Here is a 25,507-nt window from a genome sequence, read left to right on the forward strand (position 1 = left end):
CATCAAAAACATCATAATCATCATTCATTCATAAATGTAATTAAATATTCCAAAAGCAAAAAAAATTCCCTGAGAAACTTTCCAGGGAATGTTTTTATGTAAACTATATTCATCATTATCATAATAAGATCTTATTCATATTCATCATCATCATCGAAATAAGATGCTTTTTGTTTGTTTGTTTGTGTCTATTTGACAAAAACAAAGGAAAAATTTTTTTTTGTTTTGGAAACAATGGAAAAAGTTCACGAATGTAGGATGGAATATTGAGTATTCTTGTTTTGAGTTCTTGTATTTCGAAAAACATCAACAAAAAAAAATCAAAAACATTTTAGAATTAAAAGAGAAGAATCACAGGGAATTCATAAGATTTAATGGAATCTTCATATCAATTATTTAATGCGAATTGGAGAGAGAGAGAGAGAGAGAGAGAATTACATACGAAAAAGACTTATTTGCTTCATGATTTATTTACCTTTCTTACTCTCTCTCTCTCTCTCTCTCTCTCTCTCTCTCTCTCTCTCTCTCTCTCTCTCTCTCTCTCGATCACTTTCAAGTGCAAAAAAATTACCAGGGAGAAAAAAAAGTAAAATATCTATAACGATAACACCAGGACAAGTCATCAATATTGGATAATCAAAAAAAAAAAAAAAAAAATCTTTACCATCTTAATTTGAACACATTGACAAAGAGAGAAAAATGTCATGTTTATTTATCATTTATTAAGTTTGATGAAATCAAAAAAATGAATATTTTATCATCATTTTGAAATCAAAATTACGCAATCATTTCATCATCATAGGGATGGTAAAAATATATTTCTACCCAAAAAGGTCGAAATAGTCAATTTTTTTTTGATAAACCAACATAAATATCAATTAAAAAAAGATTTTTTTTTGGATCAAATCAGATCAGAGATCGATTAATTGGTTTGTCACGCAATCTAACCAAACCAAACAATTCTTTGTCAAATGTCTGTATGACATACATATGTCAGGTAAAGAAAAATCAAATCAAATGAAAACGATTGAACGATGTTGAACACCTTTTTGAATCTTCTTCTTCAGTAGTGTTTTTTTTTATTAACACACCTGAATAATTTTCGTGTAAAATTTTTATTTTTAAATGGATGACTAAGCTGGACTATTTTAACTTCGGTAGGTCGGTCGGTCGGTCGATCGGATACACTCATATATTACCGCAGCAGCAATACCCGATTCACATGATTCACAAGATGATGATTATTGAAGCCAAGAATCTAGGTGAATCTCTTATTCTTTCAATCGGAAAAAGTTTGGTTTGTTTTTTTTTCAATTTACCACCACGATCATCATCATTTGACACATTCACAGGTATCCTACATTTCAAAAAGAAAAAAGAAAAAAAAAGTTTTTGAGGCCGACCGATCATCAATCGATCGATCCATCAATGGTGATGATGAAAATTTAATTTAAAAAAAAAAATTTTCTCATCAAAAAAAAAATTCTCATTATCATCGGTGTCTTACTGGGTTAAGATTCTATCAAAAAAAAAAAGGGAACAAGAAAGTTGACAGAAACAGAAAATTTTTACAGGTGTTAACATTGATGATGAACAACAACAACAGTAAAAAAAAACAATGTCAAATGATACAATTGGCTGCACACCACCCATACATCACTGTGTGTTTTATGTCTAACCGGGTATAAAATCTATGTGATAAAATTGTAAAACAAAAAAAAAGAAAGAAAAAACCAGACTTGTAAGTAATAATTATTAGGATAGAAAAAAAACAGACCTATTTCCACAATTCTTTTTCAAATGGATCGATATAGTCACATTTGATGATTATTATTATTATTATTATTGTTGATGATGAGAATATTCTGATGATTTTGAATGAATCCAAAAATAGAATTCATTATTTTCGACATTCAAATGATGATGACATTTTGGTTTAACCCAGGGTACCTCCGGTAATCGGGAAAAAATCAATTTAAAAGGGAAAAATTGACCTTTTTTTATTTATTTCTGGTTGTAAATTTTCCTCAAAATGATGATTGATTTAATATCCATTGATAGATATTTTTTGTTTGTTTTTATCGGATATTTTTTTCTTCTCTCGATAATGATGATGATTGATTTGTTTTTCCTTCAGTCATTTGGTCGAGCTGTATGGAAACAAACAAATAAAACATTCACTTGATGACCGATCACAACAACAAAACGATCATAATAGTAGCAATTTTTGGATATTTATCGAATGATGGATATGTTTTTTCTTTTTTTTCTGGGGATAATGACGATGATGATTATCATTTCGTGGGAGTTTTTTTTAGCATTTTGCGTAGGTGTATTATTCTGCTGTCGGAATCGGAAAGAATTTATAATGATGATTTACTGACCACCATGAAAAAGAAAATGAAAAAAATTCTTGTTAAATGGCCAAACCAAAACCAGAAAAAAATGAGATTCTTCTGATCGATTCCTGGAACACCAAAAACCACCACCGCAAAATCTGATTCGCGAATTCGAACGTTTTGCCAAAAATAAACATTCGAATCGAACACGGAAAAAAAACCAAGAGTTCGATGATCCATACAGATAGGACGTGTCATCATCACTTTGTTTTCATTTTTATTTTCCTATTTCCTTACCTGAAATTTACCTCGACGCATCCACCGAAAATCAATCAATCAATCGATCATTGATCAATCAACATTCAAATTCGCCTGAAAAACTGAAAAACTCCAAAAAAAATTCTCTACTCTTTCGGCTCGAATTTTTCGTTTTGTTCTCTTTCTTTTTTGTTTACAAATTCAGATTTTTTCTCTTTTTAGTGATCATCATCATTATCATTTATCTTGTCCTGTTTGTTTGTTCGCTTCGTTTGCTTGTCAACACCAAATCAAAAAACAATCGAAAACAGAAAACAAGATCAAAAAATCAAAACAAACGACAAAAACAAAACGAAAAAACTCTGTTCTGTCATTTCAGGTAAGCAACATAGTTTTACCTGTCTCTGTTTCTTCATCATCAAAACCAAAGAAAATCCTTCAATATCCATCCACATATTTCACCAATTTTTTTTTTTGTTTGTTTCATTCGATCATCTTCAAAAGAAGAAACTCAAAAGTCTGTTTTCTTTTTCTTTTCTCTTTCTCGACTCTCATATCAAGGAAAAAAAAATTTTTTTCTTTTGAAAAGAGATTTAGGTCGATCCAAATGGAATCTTCATCCATTCAACATTTTCAATTCGAATCAAGTCAAGTCAAGTCAAGTTCATTGACAAATCCATCAATGCGATTTTTGCTTGTGTTGATGATGCGATGACCTTATGATGGTTATGACATATCTCCTGCTCTCTCTCTTATAATCAGGATCCATCAAATTTCTTCTCTTGGAACTCTCATTGTCTCTCTTTTGGCTCCCAAAAAGTTGTTCCACCATCATCACCATTCTCTCAATCTTTTCATTTCCAAAAACATTAGAAAAAAACTTTTTCTCTCAATCATCTTACCTGTGTTCTACATTTATTCGTTTGTTGTTGTTGTTGTTCATCATCAAAGAAACATTATTATTATTTCATTTTCGTGGTCAAGTTCGTGTCCATGAGATTTTGAATGTGAAGTGAAATAAAATTGTCTGCCTGTTTTAATGGCTCAACAAACATTTACCTGTATCGACAGTGAACAACAAGAAAAAGTTGAATGAAATGACAGTGTCGGCAATGGATCGGATCAGTGAAGAAAAATCGGATTGGATTTTTTGTTGTTGTTTTTATTGCGGTTGTTGAAACATCTTGTCGTCGTCATCATCGTCAACGTTGATGATCATGATCATCAGATGAAATCATATCACAGTGTTTTTGTTTTTTGTTTTCGATACGTTTGATTCCAAAAAAGTTGTTTTGTTTTGTTTTGTTCAATCGTTGTGAGAAATTTTTTTTTGAAATCTGATTTCACACATCGATAAAAACCATTTCAAGTTCCATTGCTGCTGCTGCTGCTGTTCCGTTGAATATATTTGATTGCAATTAATTTGTTGTTGTTTTCAATGTCAATCTGATCATCAAAACTGATCGATCGATCAATCAATCAATCAATGAAATGAAATGATTTTGATCCAAATAATAATTACGATTGCAGCAACAACAAACAACAACAACAAATCTTGTGTTTGATTGCAAATTCTCTCGATTTCTTTCTCTCTTACAACGAAAAAGATTAATTTAATTTAGCTGCTGAAAAGATTTTTTCTTCTTCACACAAATTGTGAATCAAAATGAAATCTTACCTTGTTTGAATTTGGTAAATTTTTTCTTTGTTGATTATCATCATCATCGACATTGACATTGATCTTGAAAAAGTTGATGATTTTCGAACGAAAAGATTCGAACGTTTTGAAAAATCGAACGTTTTGAAAGATTCGAACGTTTTTGAAAAAAAACATTCGAATTATCGAACGAATTCATCGATATATCGTTGTCTATGAACAGGACCAGAAAAAAGTATTTTTTTGTAGATAAAATGTTTTCACCACAATTACTACCGTATGCACAATTGCATCCATTTTTATTAAAACAATTTTTACATTCATCTTCGGAATATTATCGTAAACATTATCTTCAGCAACAACAACATCCATTATCATCATTAATAAATGATTATCATCATAATCATCATGAATCACCATCAGCATTATCAACAGAATTATTGGCTGAAGCAGCCCAAAAATTATCATCATCACCAACATCGACGACGGCATCAAATTTTAAATTTGATCTATCAACAGCAATGGCTGTTATTCAACAACAACAACAACAACAACAGATAATATCATCAAATGGATCATCACCATCACCACCATCATCGACATCATCACCACCATCATCAACATCATCATCATCATCGAATGATATTATTGTCGGCGGTAGTATCGATGATAATAATCATCATCGAACATCGATACTAACGCCCATCACTAAATCGTCAACGAATAATTTATTTGTTAGCCATTATGGTGGCCATCATCATCATACAAGTAAGTTTTTTTCGTTTTCGTTTCTTTTGCCTAATGATGACACACTTAACAGCAATACATAAACAAGGGACATATTAATTATGTCCCATATGTCTAATTAGTTAGTTAGTTAGTTGTGAATGTAGTGTTTGTTTGGAAAAGGAAAACTTTTTTGTTTTGCTTTTTTCGCATTTCACTTTTGCATTCATTATCATTGATAATGAATGTTTTTTTTCTCACTGTGTGTGTGTGTGCAAATGCTGATAATGATAATGATGATAATCTAGGTGCCTAGGTCGTTCCAAAAAAAAAAAAAAAAAAAAAAAAAATGTTGAGAATAGAGGAGAGAGAGAGAGAGCAATTCACGAATATCATGAAACTTGTCGTTTGTTTGTTGGCCATATTCATTAGATATGAATCTTTTTTTTCGTTTTGCTTTTTGCATCGTTATTACAAAAGGATGATGAAGTGATAATGAGTGCTGTTGTTTCTGCTATAATAATGATTATATAAGAAAAGTGTGTGTCTGTGTTTACGGTGTTGTTGTTATGCAATATAGAGATTCGCATTTGTTTTGTAGTCGGATTTTCATCGTTGATCATTCGGTATTCATATATGCATTGTCTTTGTCTGTGTGTGTTGGTGATAATCACGATTTTTATTTTTGTTGTTTAAAAAGAAAGATTTGTTACTGAGATTCATAACAACAATGATAATGATGATTATCATTGATGTAAATGAAGAAAGAAAGAAAGGATCTTTGAAGATTATTATGATGATAATAATGGTGATTATGATGATAATGATAATCCTGATGCACGTGTTACACGTGTTGGCCTAAGAGTTTTCTTCTTCTTTTTTTGTTGAATATCCATCATTTTTGATATGATAATGATGATCCATTGAAAAAAAAAGTTTATCCAAAATTGCGGTTTGCTTGCATGATTTGTGTGTGTGTGTTTTGCCTATTTGGAACACACAATACAGGTAGCCATGATCCAAAAGCAAACATCATCATCATCATTGTTGTTGGATGAATGTCATTTTGGAAAAAAATGTCACTTTTCTTCTTCGTTGATTGTTTCATTTTCCATTTTATAATCCATTTGTTGTTTGCTGTTTGCTGTAAAGGATTTTTTTTCCTTTACAGATATTTATTTTTGAAAGTCAAGTTCAATGATGATGATGATGATGACAACATTATTTGATGATGTTGATGATGATGATTGAAAAGAAAAAAAGAAAAAAAAGTCGGTCATAATCATTATCAAGTTTAATAGGGGGAAAATTTTTTCGGGAAGAAAGTTTCCTCAGAAGTTTTTTTGAAAGTTTTTTTCTTCTTTTAAAAAATCCTATTCTTGCCTGTCTTTCATTTGATTATTGCAATTTCGGGTATTGCATCGATTTTATGTAAATGTTTTTTTCTCCTCACCACCACCACCATATTGATCTTTGAATCAATCAATCAATCAGATGTTGTTGTTGTTTTTTTTTTGTAAGAAAATGAAAAAGATTCAACACGCTAAACATAAACAGGGGAAACATGATCTTTGACTGACTGACCATTATATAATCATGGTGGTGGCTATTTGATAGAAAGGAAAAATAAACTTTATACAAAATCCATCCTTGTCCATTTATTTTTTGCTACACACTATTTACACTCAATATACACATTACACACGGCAGGTCAAGGGCATCATTGAAATTGAAATTTTTCTTTTCTCAAAATCAAAATCAAAACAAAATGAATGTCCAGCCAAAACATCCATTATGATTTGTTGTTTGTTGATGTTGATGTTTGATCGATTTTCACTATCATTTCTCCCCCCAAGAAAAACAAAAAAAGAGAGAGAGGAGGGATGATAAGCAAGTCTTTCTTCCTCTCATCCTCCTTCCACTTTCTTCTTAGTTTCTTTTTTTTTCTTAACGAAGAAAAAAACCTAAGAAAAGAGAAAGGAAAAAAACTAGATTTTCCCCATCACACAACTAGGATCGTCACTGTAAAATGAATGGATGGATGGATGTGAAAAAAAAACATCCGAAACCTCATCATTATATAATCATCCTGTATGTATGTTTTCTGTTAAATCAAGGTGTTGCTGTGTTTAGTTTGCTGAAATGTGACCTTAATCTTATCTTTTTTTTTTCGTTAGAAAACTTACCTTATTTTCTTACTTTTGAAAAAAAATTCTTGATATCTGTTTTCATTGACGATCATCATCATCATTATCAGGAATCGTGCATGATGATTATGATCGAACGAAAACACACACCCAAAGAAGAAGAAGAAAAAAAAACAGATTTGATAATGTCCATATATTTTTTGCCAAGTGAAAGTAGTAGTTTTTCCTTTCATTTCTTGTTCCTTTAGTGTAGAACTGGATTGAAAGAAAGTTTTCTTTGAAAGAAAGAAAAAAAATCTAGGATTCTTTGAAAAGTTTTCATTTTTGTTTTCTGAATCCTTTATTATTATCATTGAAATGGCTTCTGGCATAATGACGATGATGGCTGGCTGGCTGCTACACTAAAAGAAAAAAAAGCCCTTTACCTGTGAATGGAATGTTTTTCTTTTGTAGGGCAAAAGTGTTTTTCGTTTCATTTCAAACATCTTTTCTTTTCTTTTTGATCTCATCAATGTCTTTCATACTTACAGTCTGTGTAGGATGAAAACAATCCATATGAAGATGATGATAGACATACTTACATAGAAAATCTGTTTTTGGGTCTTGTTGTTTTTGCATTGAATTTGAACTTGGAACAAATTTTTTGCTTTGTTTTGTTTGTTCCAAAGCTGAGAAAGAAAAAGTTTTTGCTTTCCATAACATAACAATAATATAATCTCACCTGGCCTTGATTTACTTTCATTCATTCAATTTTTTCTTTTCCTCATTCGAATGTCAATGTTAATCGTCGTCGTTCGTAATTTTCGGAACTTGTTGCTGCTGCTGCTGCTGCTGATTTCGTTGATCCAAAAAAGATTTTTTTTTCTCTCTTTTTTTCCAATTGAAAACCTGATGAAAGTGATAGTGTGATGAGAGAGAGAGAGAGAGAGAGAGAGAGAGAGAGATGGAAAGTCAGTGTTAGTGAGAGAGAAAAGGAAACAATGATTTTCCGTAAGATTTTGTTGCTGTTGTTGTTGCTGGAACATGTGTGGTTTGAATCGATTCAGTTTTTTCCTTTCTCTCTATTGAATAATAAGAAAGGGACAAGGTCAGATTTTTTTGCCAAAAGAAGTATCCCATTGATGATCAATCGATGGATGATAATGATGATGACCTTGATCATTATGGGATTGAAAGTAAAATGATGATGATGATGAAAGGAAAAGGAAAATTTCCCATTTTTTTTAGTAGGTTTGTGGAACACCTTGCGTCCTTGGATTTTTTTTTGTTCTCTAGGTTTCTCTGGTGTTATTTTTCTGGTGGCTATTTCCTTTTGGTTGGTCGGCTGGTCCCCCTTTTTTTTGATCTTGGTTTTCTTTTCGATATTTGATATTTGATTTGATAAAGTTGATTGACTGTTTATTTTTAGATTTTCACTTTTTTTTGGTTGATTCAAAAAAAAACAACAACATTACCTTCCTGTTTATTATGTTTGTTTTTTTGGGTTCTTTTTCAACCAAAAGAAAGGTTTATTATACGTTTTTGACCTTCAAAATTATATTTTAAAATGATGATGGTGGTGATTTTGTGGTAAAACAATGACGCCATAATATCATATATTTTTCTTGTTTGATTAGTACAAATGATGATGATGATGATGATTGAAGAAAACTAGACGAAACGAATGACATCAAACAGTTAAACAGAACAATTTTTCAAATAAAAATCGATAATTTTTTTAGAAAAAAAAGTGAAAATTTTCAAACCGGAATTTTTCGTTTTCATTCTTCCTTGTTGTTGTTGTCGATTGAATTGAAAACGACGACAACAACAACAACAATTTCTGAATAACTAAATCGATGAATATTTTGTTGTTGTTGTTTTTTTTTGAATCAGGATTTTTCCAAAAAAACAAAAACAAAATTTTCGTTTTTGATTTGGCTTCCATAAACATTCTTTCATTTCGAACGTTTCGAACGTTGTTGTTGTTGTTGCTGCTGCTGGTAAATTGTTTCTTTGAAAATTTCTTTCATTTCCGCTTCCGTTTTCATGAAAACTTTCTCTCGCTTTATGTGTTTTTTCACCATTGATTTTTTTTATTATTATTGTAATTAAACATTGTTATTATTTTCGTTTTTCAAAATGGCCCAACCATTTTTGTCGTTATCGCACCACCACCACCATTATCATTACCATTATCCACCAACGCATAAACATTCCCCCCTCCCCGCGTAATGATCACATGTAAGGGGATCAGGATGTTGACGATTAGTATTTAACGAATGTGTTTTTTTTTTGCTTCATTCGATTATTTTCGTTTATAATTTATTATTATTATTATTATTTCTCTCTGTGTGCGTCGATTTGTTGTTGTTGTTATCGTTAAATGGAGATTTATCCAGAGGATTTAAAAGTCTGAGAGAAAAAAAGTAAACATACTGTATATGATGTGATGTGATGGTCATCATCATTATCATTTTGTTCAATGTCAATGTAATTTTCACCCAAAAAGTTTGATTTGTCAATGGCGGTGATAATGAAGAAGTAATATCAAAGGGTTATACATCCACAAGCAGAAGAAAAATGAAAACAAAAAAGGTTTTTCATTAGTGTTTATACACAACAAGTATTTCAAATTTGAATTACCTGAATGATTTAATTTGACAAATTGTTGTTGTTGATTATCATTTTGATTTTTTTGGGAAAAAAAGGGGGAACTTGATAAATAAAAACATTGATATTTTGTAATTTTTTTCGGTTGTATAAAGTGATCGTTTCTATTTATAGCCTTTTTTCAACCAAAAACAACGAAAAAACAAAACAAAATATTTACATTTACCATTTTTTTTCTTTTTTCATATAAAAATAGAAACATTTAATGAAATTGAATGATTCTATTTTTAATTTTTTTTTATTATTCGATTAGATATAGGATAGGATATTCTGTTGTTGTTTTCAATAATGATGATATTGATGATGATGATTAGATTGAATGGAATGTGTCGAATGTTGATAATTATATTTCTTGTGTTAATTAATCGAAACTTTTTTTTCTCTCTCTTTAAATCTACACCGATAATTTGTCGATAATTTCATTTCAAACGGAGAGAGAGAGAGAGAGAAAAGGATTAAAATCATCATGTGATTTGCACAAAACAAATCGAATATTCGACAAACATTCGAATTCGAAGAATCGATATAGTCGTTCATTACTAATCGCGATAGTATCGTTCGTTCAAATTCGTTCATCTCATTCGAATCTTTCCTTCTTGTTTGTTTGTTTGGTGGAAATCTTGATTTTTTTAAGAAAAAAAAATCAAGGTAACTTTTCCTTCTTTTTCTGTTTTCCCCTTACCAATCACCCAACAACATTTATAATCAAAAAATCATATACAGGTGAATCATACACTGAAGATTCATTTGTAAATCAAAAAATGAAAAAAAAATTGTACTGCTGCCCGCTGGGCATTCTGAAGTTTTTTCTCATCTCTCTCTCTCTGCTCTCAAATACACCTTGTTTGGTTTGTTTGGATTGAATGAAAATTGTTATGCACCTGACCTTTTTTTTTACCTAAATGTTTGACGAGAAAGGTGAATTCCTTTTAGCTGCCCAAATTAAACAACAACAACAACAACGTAGAAAAAAAACTTACAAAAGGTAACCCTCGTTTTTTTCATTTTTCGGTTCCCATGGCCATGGCCAATTTTTTTTGTTCCTTTTCTTTATTTGAGGAAAAAAAGGTTGTAATTCAAGATTTTTTTGCTTCGAAAAAATGGCTTTTATCGTCCTGTGTTCACGGTGTTTTTCTCCATCATCCTTCGGGCCATACCATTTTTTTCGTTTTCTTCGTCAGGTCGCTTTCACCATTGCCATCGACCGAATCTTTGATCGTTCAATGTCTTCGATCGATGTCTAACCAAAAAAAACAGAAACAGAAAAAAATTACCTGTATGCACTGAGGGTTAATTTTTTTGTTTTCTTCTTCAAAAAAAAACTTTGCTACAGTGTATTGTCGTCAATTGTAATTCGTTAGAATCCATCGATTTTTTCGTTTGAACTTTTTTTTTTTAAATTGAATTTTTTCAACCCAAAAGCAAGACGAAAAAATGAAAAATTTTTTCGTCTACGTGAAATTGTTTCTGACATCATCATCATCATTATCATTATTACCGTTTCGTTGCGTTTTCATTACGCGCAAACGCAATTTTCAAGTAAAATATATAATGATGATCGTCATCATCATCATTGGCAATGACAATGAAAAACAAATACATAATATATGTAATCATTTTACTTTGGCCTTGGATCATCATCCATCGTCGCATCATTCACGCACCAACAGAAAAAAAGTGTAGATGTACTGTATATTGATCTTGGAACCCAAAGAAGAAGAAGAATCTGAAGAAACTGACCAAATTTATTAACCGGCTTTCAGCTCACCCTCTTTGTTTTTTTTAGTTTTGCCACTACCTTTTGATTGTTTGATTATCAATAATAATTGTGGTGAGGAGGAAGAGGATGATAAGGGAGGATCGATTCGAAAAAGAATTTGACGTCATTTATTACTGTTTTTCTTCTCTCAACTAATCTACTTACCACTATTTATTTCCAATATCCAATTATATCATTTTTAATTACTGCTACCCTTGTTTATGCAAAAAAAAAAAACGAAATTCTATCTACCTATTCAACCATACCACTTCTTCTTATTGAAAACCCCTCTCCAAAATATCATTTACATTTACCACTCCCTTTCTCACTCAATTAGAGAGACAAAAAAAAACCAAACACATGAAACAAAAACAACACTTGTGTGAACACACCAGCAAAATGCAATGTAAATTCATTCACTCACTTTAGGTTGTTGATTGGTGAAAATAAAGAAAAATATTATTTTTTCTTTTTGGTTTTTTGGTTTTTGATATTTACAACATTCAAAGATATTTTTTTTGTTGTACTTTGTACATTTTGTTTGTTTGGTTGATGTGTGTGTGTGTGCGCGCATAACATCATCATCATCATTGTTATTTATTTCAATTTTCAACCCAAATAACATCATCATCATCACATCACACAATACGGTAATTGAATTTTAAATGAAATGAAATGAAAAAGAGATGCACGTTGTTGTTTTGTTTGAAAACCAAAAGTGATAACCCAAAAAGTATTTCTGAATTTTTTGTTTTTGAATTCATTTTGATCATTTCAAGATAACCGATTCACTTACCGAAGACGACTTCGACGAAACATACAGAATTTTTTGTTTGTTTCTTGGTAAAAAATGTGTTTTTTCTGAAACAAAAAAAAAGTTCTTTATTTTGATGCGAAAAATCATTATTCGTGACTGTGATTTTTGTTTTGTTTAGTCTTTCATCGATATCTCTGTCTGTGTAAATCATTGAATGAAATTGAATTCCTAAACTACAAATCAAAAGAATTTATTATTTTTTTCTCGCCAAAATTCCACTGTTTTTTGTTTTTCTGGACCACAAAAAGAAAACAAGATAATATCATCTCAAACAACGTATGTGTGATTCGAATGTTTTTGTTCAGCTTAAAATTTCGTACCGAAAACTATCGATTATTCGAATAATCGATAGTATTCTTTTTTGAAATTCTTCCTTCGAACAACAACGATGATTGAAGAAAAAAAAATTCAGCATTGTCATTTTTATGATTTAAAATTCTGTTGTTTTTTCGTTTTTAAACCCCAAATTTTCGTTCATCCATCCCTCCAATTCATTGTACATTCTATTTCTTTCAATAATACTGTGTGTTTGTGAGGGTTAATGATGATAAAAATGTTTCTTTTTCTCCACTTGTTGTTCGATAGATTTATTTTTGAAATCAAAATCATCAAATGTCATGGATTTCGATCTATGTTTGTGTGTGTGTGTTTGGTACATTAATAGGATGATGATTTTCATTTTTGGCATCATATTTAATTCAAAAAAAAAAATTGTTGTATCGATTTTAGTTTCTTTTCACTTGATTATCTTCACTTTTGGAAGGAAAAAAAAGGAACCCATTGACTTAGTGTTCAATTTTTTTATGTCTGTTTTTCTGATTTATTGAAAGTTATTTTTATGTATCGAACGATTGTGACTTGTTTTTTTTTCTTCTGTTGTTTTCTTCGTTATCCAATACATATTTTTGTGATATGATATATGTTTGATTGATTGATTTGTATCAAATTTTTTTTCAATGATGATGATAATTGATAGGGGAGAGAGGGTACAATTTTATTGAATTTCATGGAATTTTTCTTCTCTTTTTCCATGGATTTTTCGTTGTTGTTGTTTTTGTTTCATGTGGTTATGTTTTCGACTTTAATTCGTGAATGAAAACGCCATCTAGTTGTCGATAAAGTTGATATGTTTCGTTTTAAAAACTTTTATCAAAATTTTACAGTTTTTTTTTCTTTTTAAATCCGAAATAGATCCGGTTGGTAGGTTTTTTTACGAGATTAATCATTGATTTGATTGATTGTCAGTCATGATTTAATCAAATGAAAACAAATTAATTAAATCCAAATGAGGATTAGTCATCATTATCGATTGATCATGATTTGATTGTATGACAATTTTATCACTGGATACCTTTGTTTAATTAAAAAAAAGAAACACAAAATTAAAATCAATAAATCAATGATAATCCAATCGGATCGATTACAATTTCGATCATTTTTTTATTTCGAATGTTTCAAAAACATTCGATTCTATTTCTACACAAAATGTTTTATTTTTTATAAATCTATTTTGACTTTCGAATGTTTTTTCGTTTTATGAATCGAGTTCCGTTTTGATTTGGAATTTAATCATCATCATTTTTATTTATTTATTACCTACACTTTTGATTAGTTGAATTGTTGATTGAGAAATCTTTGTCATTATTGATGATAATTTTGGATAAGAGAGTTGGAGAGTTACGATAAAAATTTTTGATGATAAAATTTTAATTTTGGTTGGTTGGCTAGGTTTTTTGGGTTTGGTTTGGTTTGGTTTTTGGTTTTTGGAAAGCCAACAACACAATAATTTTTCTACCAGCCTGCTTGTCTTCAATTTTTTTTTCTTGATTTCTGGTTTTTGTATTTATTTATTGGGTTGTCTGTTGGTTGTTGTTGGTTGGTTGGTATAGAGAGCAGAGAGGATATCTATTTACACAAAAAAACATTTTTAGAATCGTTTTATAATTGATAATAAGATATCCAACAACAAACCCAAAACCAAGAGTCTCAAATAACCAAAAACAATCAAATACACGTCATCAGGAAGAAATTAGGAAGAAAAATGATTTCTGGTTTTCAAGAAAAAAAAGAGGATATATTTTTTTGGCTATTTCTACCCTCACTTTTACCAAACAAACAAAACCAAAAAAATTGATAAATTTTTTTCTTATCAATTTTTTTTCAAAACAAACAAACAAAAAAAAGTTCCGGTTTGTTCTGTTTCACCCAAAAAATTAAAGAAATTTTCACATCCTTGATCATCATCATCATTACAAAAATAGATTTTTTTTTTTTTGATTTCAATTTTGAATTGTCCAACTGAACAGACTGACTGAATGAATCATCAATTCTTTACTGTTTTTTTCATTTGAAAAAAGTTTTGATTTTGTAATTTCATTAGAAGATTTTCTTCATCAAGTTAAAAAAATTATCTTAATTAATTAAATCATCATCATCATCAATGGATTGTTTTTGTTTTTGTTGTTTATCCAACTAACTAACCATCATCATTCGTTACAAGGTTTTTTTCGTTCCTGTTTCGCCAAGCAACTGCAGAAGAAAAACAAAATTAATTTTTTGTTTTTGTTTTGATATATATCCAATGCGTTTTTTAATATTGCATAGTTTAATAATCGTAGGATGTTTGTTTGCTGTATTTTTTTTTGTTTTTTTTTATTTTTGAAAATGGTGTAATGTTGAGCTCATTCATTCATTCCAATTAAAGCAATACTGCTTCTGCTTCTGCTTTCTGCAGTTGCTGCATTGCAATGGGATAATGATTGTTGTTGTTGTTGTTTTTCGTTGTTTGATGATGCTTAAGATGGATAAACGTTGTTGTTGTTGATGATGATGATGATGAATCCAAAAGAATTGTAATGGCAAGCATGATGTGTGTGTGTTTTTCTCTTTTTTAGTAATGTGTGTTTTTTTGAAGAAAAAAAAACACACGTTGAAATCCTTTTTCTTATATTTGGATTTTTTTTGTTTTTATTTTGTTTTCGTCAATTTTGTTTGTGTCTGGTATTGATTTTCTGTTGTTTTGTTTTTGCTGGTTTTTTAAACTTTTAATTGATTGAAATTCTGTTTTTGTTTTTTGGTTGTTTTCTCGATGGAATTGTACTTTTTTGTTTTGTTTTGTTTTTGAAAAAATTCTTGGAATTTTTTTAATTGAATTCTTTTTTTCTCTTCGATTTAGGAATGGAGACCAATATAACATTGTGGCAATTCCTATTGGAATTACTTTTAAATCATCAGGTAATTTTTTTCGCCTTTGTTTTTTATTTGGATTCTTGATTGCTTTTGAATTCTGGCCTTTCTAATCTTGATCTGTTTTTCTCTCTTTAGCAGTATAAAAATATAATAACATGGACAAATAATGATGGTGAATTTAAATTGGTTAATGCTGAAGAAGTAGCCAGGTTATGGGGTTTACGTAAAAATAAACATAATATGAATTATGATAAATTATCAAGAGCATTACGTTATTATTATGATAAAAATATAATCAAAAAAGTTTTGGGACAAAAATTTGTATATAAATTTGTATCATATCCGGATGCACAGAAAATTGATACAGCCGCAGCAACAGCTGCGGCAAAAATGGCCGCATATAATCATCATCAACAACAACAACAACAACAACAGCAGCAGCAACAACAACAACAACAACATCATGCGGCAGCAGCAGCTGCTGCGGCTGCTGCAATGTCAAAAGCATTATCATCATCACCAACATTAAATCCATATAGTTATTTGGCTGCTGCTGCTGCATGTGCAGCATCAATTCCACCATCACCAACATTGGCACAATCATCATTTCCTGATATAAAAATTGAACCACAATCAACATCGACAACAACAACAGCAGCAACATCATCATCATCAACATCACCATCAGCGACGACAACAACCGCATCGATAAAAAAAGAACCAAATTTTTTCAATTTTCCTGTTTTACCTGTTAATCATCCACATCACCCGTTACATCATCATCATATTTCTATGTTTGGTCATCAATCATCAACATCGACAACAGGCGAACAGAATAATAATAGTATATTTATGCCATCAATGGAACCGACTGATCTTTCATTTAAAACTGGAAAAAATTCTATATCAACATCGGGAACAACAAAAAAACGTACAATAAATGTAGAAATAGATTCTGAATCTATTTCTGAATCAGAAAATGGTTGGCATGATACAAATTCTGATAATAATAATAATAATAATAGTCATTTGAATGGTAATAATGGTCATCATCATCATAATCATCATCAACAACAAAATGGTACAAATAAACGTGCACGAATGATAATAAATGATTATTTAAAAACATCATCACCATCATCGATACGTTCATTATCACCAATATCATCGAATCGTTCAATAACATCATCACCATCATCATTAACAGATTTATATTCAAATTTATCAAATGATTGTTCACCAGTTAATCTATCACAATCGGCACATTCATCATCATCACCATCATCAACAGATTTAATGGATAAAAATAATGGTCCTGGTTCTTGTTCATCAATTGAATCACAATCACATCAAATATTATCATCATCATCTAATGTTGGTAATCATAAAATAAATGATTTAATATCATCACCATCAACTATATCATCATCATCATCAACAACAACATCGTTAATGAATAAAATTAATATTAAACAAGAAGTGATTGCTAATTCACCATTATCATCATCAAATTTATCATCATCATCATCATCATCAACATCAGGAACTAATACAAATAATGGTGGTAGTGGAAAATCTAAACATAAACCACCACCAATATGTGCTATACCAAATAGTCCAACACAGAATAATTTATCATTTGCACAATCATTACAAACACCGATTGTAACATATACATCACCATTTTTGGCTAAACCAACACCTGGTTTATTTAATTCAACATATTCATTTTTTAATTCATTAAGCCCGTTATTATTACCATCACCAAGATATGCAAGTGGTGCTAATCTATTTCAATTTCCAACACATTTATCAACCAATCAAAATGGTTCAAATTTGTTGAATGGTAATGGTGGTAATGGATCAACAACAGCTAATCATCCATCAATAACAACATCAACAAATGGAACAGGAACTGGTTCAGCAACAATACCATTATCACCATTTACATCCGCTTCATTTTCATTTTATGATCCACAATTTTTATTATCACCACAATCAACATCGATACCTGTATTGCAAAGTTAAACCGCGTTAATTAAAAACAAAACAAAACAAAAAAACATTGAAAAAATCAGTCAGAAGAATATTCTGTGCTCAACACACACACCCCCTATATATTCATATAATTTGTATTTTTATTTCTTTTTATAATCTTTCATTTTTAAATATTTCTTTTTTTTTGAAACGAAAAACACATTTAAAACAAAAAGTGATCTCTTTCTTTAAATATATTCTTTCTTTCTCTTACCATAAACATTTATTGATTTGATTGATTTTGTTTTATTTTCTTTTTCTTTTTGCTGTCTGTTTTTGTTTGAAATTCATCGAATTGACCTTATCAAACACCACCTTTCACACACGCCATGTCCTGAAAATTCCCTTGAGAAAGAAAAAATAGAAACGCAATATCCAAATATTGGACAAATTTGACCAAAACAAAGTGCCTTTTTTCATTTCATCAAACAAAAAAAAACTTTGATGATAATGATGATGATATTGTGTCCTAACCTAACCTTACCCTACCTGAAATGTAATTATATATCAACAACAATCAAGAGATGCCTAAACACAAACCAACCTGATCTTATTTTTTCACATTTGTGTCTTTTTTCATTTTCGCTAAGCACACACCCAGACACACACACACACCTTACCTAGCCACCCAACCTCACCTCATTCACTATTATTTACAATTATCATATCTGTTTGGTGTGGTGGTTGTATCATTAATGACCATTTTTTTTCTAATTGTTAATTTTCTTTTTGTGTTTTTTTTTCTTTTCATTTTTTTTAAATTTTGTAATTTCTTTGTATCTCACCACTATTATCACACATCACATCATTACAAATATATAGCCTGATCAAAAAACGAAAACCAGAATATATTTTTTCTATCATTATCATCAAAATATTCATAAATTCTGTGTAATTTTTTTTTTTGTTGTATATTAAAAAAAGAAGAAAAAAAGTTTTATTTTTCTGTGTTTTTTTTTTCGTTGTTGTTGTTGTTGTAAAAATTCTGTCCTCTCAGGCCTTGCAAAAACTACATTTCAAACATTAAACATTACAAAACACAAATTTACACAGAGACTTACCGTTTGAAAAAAAACTTGCCTAAGAATTTCTCCCACAAGACACAAACTTATTACCGATGAAATTTGCATTTTTTTCGCTTGAAAAAAAAACATTCAAATGAAACTTGATTTGATAATGATGATGATGATGAACTCTGGAACTCTGAGTTTTTTCCTTTCCCTTCCCTGAGATTCTGTTCAACCAAGTGCTGCTTTTTATTCTTTCTTTGTTTGTTTGTTGTTTCCTATATATATAATTAAAAAACTTCTTCGAACCTTCGATTCCTCGATTTGATTGTAATATTTTTCTATTTAAAAAAACAAAATTATTATAATTATAATTATTATTATTATTAAATGCTTATATTTATAAATTATAATTACAACGACAATGATGATGTTTAATCAGATTCATTTATATATTTTTTTTCCCCCACAATCATTCACACATATATAACACACATATATTTTTTATTATTAAAATTATGAAAATTTTTCATTTATTGATTATCATTATTGATTGATTGATTGATTGATGCAAAATAAAAAAAAATCCTGAATGAAAAAAAAATGACAAGATTTTTTTCAGTTTTTTTTCCACATTCGAACATTTTCGAATTCGAATGTGTTGAAGTGATGAACGAAACTATCGATATTCTGGTTGAGTTTTTTTTTCTCTTCCAAAACAATCGTTTTTTTTGTGGATCAAAATCTTCATTGAAAGTGATGAAATTTCCAAAAATTTTTGAAAATTTATTTGACAAACGAAAATGACAAGCAATCAAGATTATCAATGTGGTGATGTGATCAACGTGGATACACCATTCGTACATGTTTTGAATTTGGATCGAAAAAATCAATATTGTGATTATTGTTTTTCAAAATGGTATGTGTTTTTTTTGGGTTTTTCTTTTCATTTTTCGATTAATTTTTTCACTAATTTTTTCAAGTTTTGAACTAAAAAAATGTAATCAATGTAAACAAATGTTTTATTGTGGAAAATCATGTCAACGAAAAGATTGGAAACACCATAAATGGGAATGTTTGGATATATTTTCGAAAAAATTTTCAATAATTGAAAAAAATTTACCTAGATTTTTATTACGATTATATTTATGGATTGAAAATAATCCTGATTCATTGAATGAACGACGAAAATTTCCTGATAAAAATCCAAATTCAAATCGTTGTTTTACCGATCTGATGACACATTATGAACAAATTCAAATGGATCCAATTCGTATGGCTGCATTTCGATCATTATGTTCGAAATTCGAATCATTAAATTCGTTCGAATTTGATACGGAAAAATTGTTCGAATATTTTTGCCGTATTTGTATCAATGCATTTACAATAACAAATTGTGAATTTAATGAAATTGGAACCGGTTTATATTTGGCTGAATCACAATTAGATCATTCATGTTTACCAAATGCATCACCTGTTTTTAATGGTCAACGTATTGCAATACGTGCAATTCGTCCGATTAAACAAGGTGATTTGATTACAGTCAATTATGTGGATTTAAAATTATCGAAAAATATTCGTCAAGAAAAATTATTGCAACAATATTATTTTCAATGTAAATGTCAACGTTGTGAAACGAATGATCCAATTGATTGTGAAAAATTGACAGAATTAATTACCCGAATGGATAAAGCAATTGATAGGAAAAATTGGTTTGAAGCATATGAAATTGGTCAAAAAACAATGCCAATGTTTAAACAAATTTATGGTGAATGTCATCCAGATTTAACTGTACAAATGATACGAATGTTAAAATTATATTTACAATTAATACCGGATAATAATGATAATGGTTTTTCGATCAATTTGAACGAAATACTTAAACAAATCAATGAAACAAAACAGGCAATTAATCGAATAAATTTTTATGATGATGAATTGTATAGAATATTTGTACAGATAATCAATGATCTACAATTACCATTTGATATGATTTTTTAATAAATCATTATTATTTTTTTTTTAATTACAAAATCATTTTAAAATGATTTTTGTTGTCGTTTTTTTCAATAAAAATTTCATTTTTTAAAATTCTATATTTTTATAATAAATGTGATGAACGAATGTATCGATTATCGAAACATTTGTTGAACATTTTTTCCTCTGAATTTTCTTTTGTCTCGCTTTTCCTGTTCATCCAAATGATTTCGAAATTTCCACTGATATGTATGATATAAAAATCGAAAATTTGATTGAAAAGCTTTTCATTCATTTCTAAATCTTCTATTCTACAACAACAAGTTCACTTGAAATATTCAAACTAATTTCTCATTTCTAAAAGTTTGATTCGATTCATTCGTAAAAAATTATCACCTAAAACAAAACAAAACAATGTTCAGTCGTCGTGATTATCAAGTTGGTGAAATAATATCTGTCAGCTTGCCATTTGTACATGTTCTCAATAAAGAATTTAAATTTAAAAATTGTGATTACTGTTTCGTTGAATGGTAAGTTTCGATTGTTTTTATTTCGAAACCAGATTTTTATGAATAATTTTTTATTTTGAATATTTTTTTTAGCAAAAACGATGATTTGGAAAAATGTAGCGATTGTGAAAAAATGTATTATTGTGGCAAAGATTGTCAACAAAAAGATTGGATTCAGCATAAATTGGAATGTAAATTCTATAAAGAAAATTTCAATCAAATGGATGATATATATTTTCGATTTGTATTGCGATTGTATCTGTACTTGAAAGATAATCCTGAACGTCTTCACGAACGGTTTAAATTATTAAGCGATGAAAATTCATCCGTATCTTTTAGGTGTATCTGTTTGCAGCAATTCCTATTCAAAGATGAAACAGTTATTTCTTTTGAATCATTTTACAAACAATTTCAATTGCTGAAAAAAGAATGGGATCAGGCAAAACTAGGATCAGATTATGCTATATGCAACGAATATGGTTTGCATATTTTCAATTATAAAATGCAACGTTTAGGTATTGGCCTTTATATTGCCGAATCACAATTGAAACATTACTGTTTATCAAACACTAAAATATTGTACAATGGTACTCAACTTGTAATGCGTGCAACTAAACCGATCAAAACTGGTGAACAAATTACCGTCAAAAATAGAGCATATCCACCGATAACAATACCTGAAGATTCGAATAGAGTATCTATAATGAATTTTAATTTCTCACATATGTGTATATGTCTAAGTTGTGCATCGCAAAATGATATTCATTTAATGTTGATATTTCTGGGATTATGCCGTGAAATGCCTTTTGCATATCATTCTTACGAATGGCGCGAAATGTATATAATTCACAAAAAAATAACATCAATTTTGAACGAGGTCTATAGTGAATGTGATTTGCCTCAAATTTTACAAAAAATTATTATGTTGCAAACTTATGTAATGCTCTATAATGGTAATGAAAAATCATCCGTAGCTGAACTGGCAAAAAAATTGGAAATCAATCTTCCGTCTGTCTACAATGAAATATTTGAAAATATCTATTTTGATCGTGAAGAAGAACCATATGTTACCGTTGTGAAAGCATTGGCAAATGTTGAATTTAATGTTAAAAATTGAAATATTTACTCTCATCATATCTATGTTTAATCCATTACATTTTTAAAAATCATACTTTGTTTATTCATTAAAAAAAATGTTCTTTGAAAAAATTTTGATTTTTTGTTTAAAATATGATGAACGAATGTATCGATTATCGAAACATTTGTTGAACATTTTTTTCCTCTGAATTTTCTTTTGTCTCGATTTTCCTGTTGATCCAAAGATTTCGAAATTTCCACTGATATGTATGATATAAAAATCGAAAGTTTGATTGAAAAGCTTTTCATTCATTTCTAAATCTTCTATTTTACAACAGCAAGTTCGCTCGAGTTATCGAAAAAAATTCTCATTTCTAAAAGTTTTACTCAATTCATTCGCGAAAGATTATCACCAAAAACCAAACAAACAATGACCAGTCATCGTGATTATCAAGCTGGTGAAATAATATCCATCAGTTCACCATTTGTACATGTTCTCAGAAAAGAATTTAAAGGTATAAATTGTGATTACTGTTTCGTTGAATGGTAAGTTTCAATTGTTTTCATTTCGAAAAAAATATTCATTAATTTTTTCTTTTTGAATATTTTTCTTAGCAAAAGTAATGAATTAGGAAAATGTGGTCGATGTAACAAAATGTATTATTGTGGAAAAGATTGTCAGAAAAAAGATTGGATTCAACATAAATTGGAATGTAAAATTTATAAAAATAAACTTGATCAACTCAAAGAGACTAACCATCTAGATCATCTATTTTTTCGATTTGTGTTACGATTGAATCTGTACTTAAAACACAATCCCGAACTTTTTTACGAACGGCGTCAATTTCTGAACGATGAAAATTCAGCAGTATCTCTCAATGATATTCAAAATCAGAATTTTATTCCGACATTTCATCGAATTAAAATTAAAGAATCCTTTTTATATATGAGAGAACAATTCCAATTGTTGGAAATTGAATGGGATTCAGAAAGAATGACTATATGTGAAGAGTTAGGCAGAGAATATGGCTTGGATATTCTCAATTATCAAATTCAAAATTTAGGCATTGGCCTTTATATTGCCGAATCACAATTGAAACCTTTCCGTCCACCAAGCACTAAAATATTGTTCAATGGTATTCAACTTGTAATGCGTGCAACTAAACCGATCAAAACTGGTGAACAAATTACTTTCAATAATTTTTCTCGTTCACCGATGACAATACATCTTGAACCGAAAACAGTATCGATAATCAATTTGAATTTCACTTATACATATATCTGTATGGGCCAAAGACATGATATGTTAAATGAAAGGATGGAATTTCTAAAATTTTGCGGTGAAATGAAATCAGCATATTTTTGTAACGATTTAAACGAAAAGTATAGAATTTTCAAAAAATTAATATCATTTATGAACAATATCTGTAGTGAATATGATTTGGCTCAAATTTTACAAAAAATTATCATATTGGAAACTTATGTAATGATTGAAAATGATGCTAAAGAATTATCCGTAGCTGAACTGGCAAAAAAATTGGAAATCAATCTTCCGTCTGCTTACAATGAAATATTTGAAAATACCTATTTTAATCGTGAAGAAGAACCACATGTTACCATTGTGAAAGCATTGGCAAATGTTGAATTTAATGTTAAAAATTGAAAAATTTACTCTCATCATATCTATGTTTAATCCATTACATTTTTAAAAATCATACTTTGTTTATTCATTAAAAAAAATAAAAACAGTTTAAGGGTTTTTTTGAAAAAAAATTGATTTTTTGTTTAAAATGTGATGAACGAATGTATCGATTATCGAAACATTTGTCGAACATTTTTTTCCTCTTAATTTTCTTTTGTCTCACTTTTCCTGTTGATCCAAAGATTTCGAAATTTCCACTGATATGTATTGATATAAAAATCGAAAGTTTGATTGAAAAGCTTTTCATTCATTTCTAAATCATCTATTCTACAACAAGTTGACTTGAAATATTGAAACTAATTTCTCATTTCTAAAAGTTTGATTCGATTCATTCGTAAAAAATTATCTCCAAACAATGACCAGCCATCGTGATTATCAAGCTGGTGAAATAATATCCATCAGTTTGCCATTTGTACATGTTCTTGATGATGATTTGAAAGGTAAAAATTGTGATTACTGTTTCGTTGAATGGTAAGTTTTTATTTCGAAACCAAATTCGATGAATAATTTTTTTTCTTTTGAATATTTTCAAAGCAAAACTAATGGATTAGGAAAATGTAGTCGATGTAAGAAAATGTATTATTGTGGAAAAGATTGTCAACAAAAAGATTGGATTCAGCATAAATTTGAATGTAAAATTTTCTCAAATAAATCCACGGATTTTTTACAAGTAGCCAAACCTAAGGATTCTACTTTATTTGTTCGATTACTATTGCGATTGTATCTGCAAGTCAAAAACAATCCAGAATCTGTTGACAAGCGATATAAAATTCTTAACGATAAAAATTTAAGCTTTAATGATTGTAAAATCGATGGCATGATAGAAATAAAGTTCATTCGTTGGTTGGACATGATATTCAAGTCGTTCAAAATAGAATGTAATGCTCAAAAGATAGCTAAATTGTATGAAATCTGCATAGAAGAAAAAATAGAAATTTTCGATTATAGAGTAAATAAATTAGGCTCTGGTATTTATATTGCCGAATCACAATTAAAACATTCTTGTTCACCGAACGCTAAAATAATGTTCAATGGTATTCAACTTGTAATGCGAGCAACTAGAACAATCGAAATTGATGAAAAAATTACAAAAAATCAGTTTTTATTTTTAAGCTCATCACAATTGATTGAATCGAGAGCTTCAAAGGAAATAATGTTTCGAAAAAATTTTTTATATCAATGTGAAAAATGTGTATCGGAAAATGAAATTCATTTATCACCGGAATATCCACAATTGATCAGTGAATTTAAGTCAGCATTGGAGTCAAATGATTGCAAAGAAATTTATAAAATTGGCAAGAAATTGATGCCAATATGTAACGAGATATGTCGTAGTGAATGTCATTTTCATCAACTTATACATAAAATACATATGTTGGAAATTTATGTAAAAATTCACAATTATGTTGAAGACTTATCAGTTGCAGAACTGGCAAAACAACTTGAAATTGAACTTCCGGCTGTTTACAAGGAAATATTCGAAAATATCTATTTCAATCGAGAGGAAAAAGCAAAAGTTACCTTTGTGAAAGCATTGGCAAATGTTAAATTTAATGTTAAAAAAAATTGAAAATTTTTTTTAAATAACATCATCATATTTTTTATATTTAATCCATTACATTAAAAAAACATATTTTGTTTATAAACCTTAAGG

General features: G+C 29.2%; 5 protein-coding genes and 2 long non-coding RNA genes across 16 annotated transcripts; 5 read left to right on the forward strand and 2 right to left on the reverse strand.

The window, feature by feature from the left end:
- Positions 1–938: 938 nt before the first annotated feature.
- Positions 939–9,691, reverse strand: LOC142644851 (uncharacterized). Of its 5 annotated transcripts, none has more exons than XR_012846026.1 (6): positions 8,873–9,691; positions 8,582–8,777; positions 7,167–8,521; positions 4,276–6,143; positions 1,778–4,189; positions 939–1,691 (listed from the first exon to the last, which is right to left on the reverse strand). It is a non-coding gene; the product is annotated as an uncharacterized LOC142644851 (long non-coding RNA). The 5 variants fall into 5 exon arrangements; XR_012846027.1 differs by having other exon boundaries at positions 7,167–7,795; positions 7,849–8,777; XR_012846028.1 differs by having other exon boundaries at positions 939–1,357; positions 1,508–1,691; positions 7,167–8,777.
- Positions 4,494–18,521, forward strand: LOC113790272 (uncharacterized). Of its 4 annotated transcripts, none has more exons than XM_027339912.2 (3): positions 4,494–5,022; positions 15,531–15,589; positions 15,680–18,521. In XM_027339912.2, the coding sequence occupies exons 1-3, from the start codon at positions 4,509–4,511 to the stop codon at positions 17,570–17,572; spliced, it is 2,466 nt and encodes an 821-aa protein (XP_027195713.2). In that variant the 5' UTR covers positions 4,494–4,508; the 3' UTR covers positions 17,573–18,521. The 4 variants fall into 4 exon arrangements, with proteins under 4 accessions (XP_027195713.2, XP_027195714.2, XP_027195716.2 ...); XM_027339913.2 differs by having other exon boundaries at positions 15,683–18,521; XM_027339915.2 differs by lacking the exon at positions 4,494–5,022 and adding an exon at positions 11,928–12,271 and having other exon boundaries at positions 15,683–18,521.
- A 376-nt stretch (positions 18,522–18,897) lies between these two features.
- On the reverse strand, positions 18,898–19,146 carry LOC142644852 (uncharacterized). Its single transcript, XR_012846030.1, has 2 exons — positions 19,006–19,146; positions 18,898–18,929 (listed from the first exon to the last, which is right to left on the reverse strand). It is a non-coding gene; the product is annotated as an uncharacterized LOC142644852 (long non-coding RNA).
- A 146-nt stretch (positions 19,147–19,292) lies between these two features.
- On the forward strand, positions 19,293–20,630 carry LOC113790275 (histone-lysine N-methyltransferase SMYD3-like). Its single transcript, XM_027339920.2, has 2 exons — positions 19,293–19,507; positions 19,572–20,630. The coding sequence occupies exons 1-2, from the start codon at positions 19,392–19,394 to the stop codon at positions 20,587–20,589; spliced, it is 1,134 nt and encodes a 377-aa protein (XP_027195721.2). The 5' UTR covers positions 19,293–19,391; the 3' UTR covers positions 20,590–20,630.
- A 179-nt stretch (positions 20,631–20,809) lies between these two features.
- Positions 20,810–22,263, forward strand: LOC113790274 (histone-lysine N-methyltransferase SMYD3-like). Its single transcript, XM_027339919.2, has 2 exons — positions 20,810–21,095; positions 21,168–22,263. Exons 1-2 carry the CDS (start codon positions 20,980–20,982, stop codon positions 22,189–22,191), a joined length of 1,140 nt encoding a protein of 379 aa, XP_027195720.2. The 5' UTR covers positions 20,810–20,979; the 3' UTR covers positions 22,192–22,263.
- A 75-nt stretch (positions 22,264–22,338) lies between these two features.
- On the forward strand, positions 22,339–23,905 carry LOC113796866 (histone-lysine N-methyltransferase SMYD3-like). 2 transcript variants are annotated; one of them, XM_075819557.1, is made up of 3 exons: positions 22,339–22,418; positions 22,490–22,697; positions 22,767–23,905. In XM_075819557.1, exons 2-3 carry the CDS (start codon positions 22,582–22,584, stop codon positions 23,812–23,814), a joined length of 1,164 nt encoding a protein of 387 aa, XP_075675672.1. In that variant the 5' UTR covers positions 22,339–22,418; positions 22,490–22,581; the 3' UTR covers positions 23,815–23,905. The 2 variants fall into 2 exon arrangements, with proteins under 2 accessions (XP_075675672.1, XP_075675673.1); XM_075819558.1 differs by lacking the exon at positions 22,339–22,418 and having other exon boundaries at positions 22,425–22,697; positions 22,773–23,905.
- A 167-nt stretch (positions 23,906–24,072) lies between these two features.
- LOC113790280 (uncharacterized) lies at positions 24,073–25,424 on the forward strand. Of its 2 annotated transcripts, none has more exons than XM_075819422.1 (2): positions 24,073–24,324; positions 24,388–25,424. In XM_075819422.1, the coding sequence occupies exons 1-2, from the start codon at positions 24,209–24,211 to the stop codon at positions 25,421–25,423; spliced, it is 1,152 nt and encodes a 383-aa protein (XP_075675537.1). In that variant the 5' UTR covers positions 24,073–24,208; the 3' UTR covers position 25,424. The 2 variants fall into 2 exon arrangements, with proteins under 2 accessions (XP_075675537.1, XP_075675538.1); XM_075819423.1 differs by having other exon boundaries at positions 24,073–24,293.
- Positions 25,425–25,507: the final 83 nt, after the last annotated feature.

The sequence above is a fragment of the Dermatophagoides pteronyssinus genome, unplaced genomic scaffold, assembly GCF_027571235.1.
Source record: "Dermatophagoides pteronyssinus isolate colony J.1.1.1.1 unplaced genomic scaffold, Derpt_VIB-CSIC_2022.12 sq0004, whole genome shotgun sequence".
In the NCBI taxonomy this organism is placed as follows: Eukaryota; Metazoa; Arthropoda; class Arachnida; order Sarcoptiformes; family Pyroglyphidae; genus Dermatophagoides; species Dermatophagoides pteronyssinus.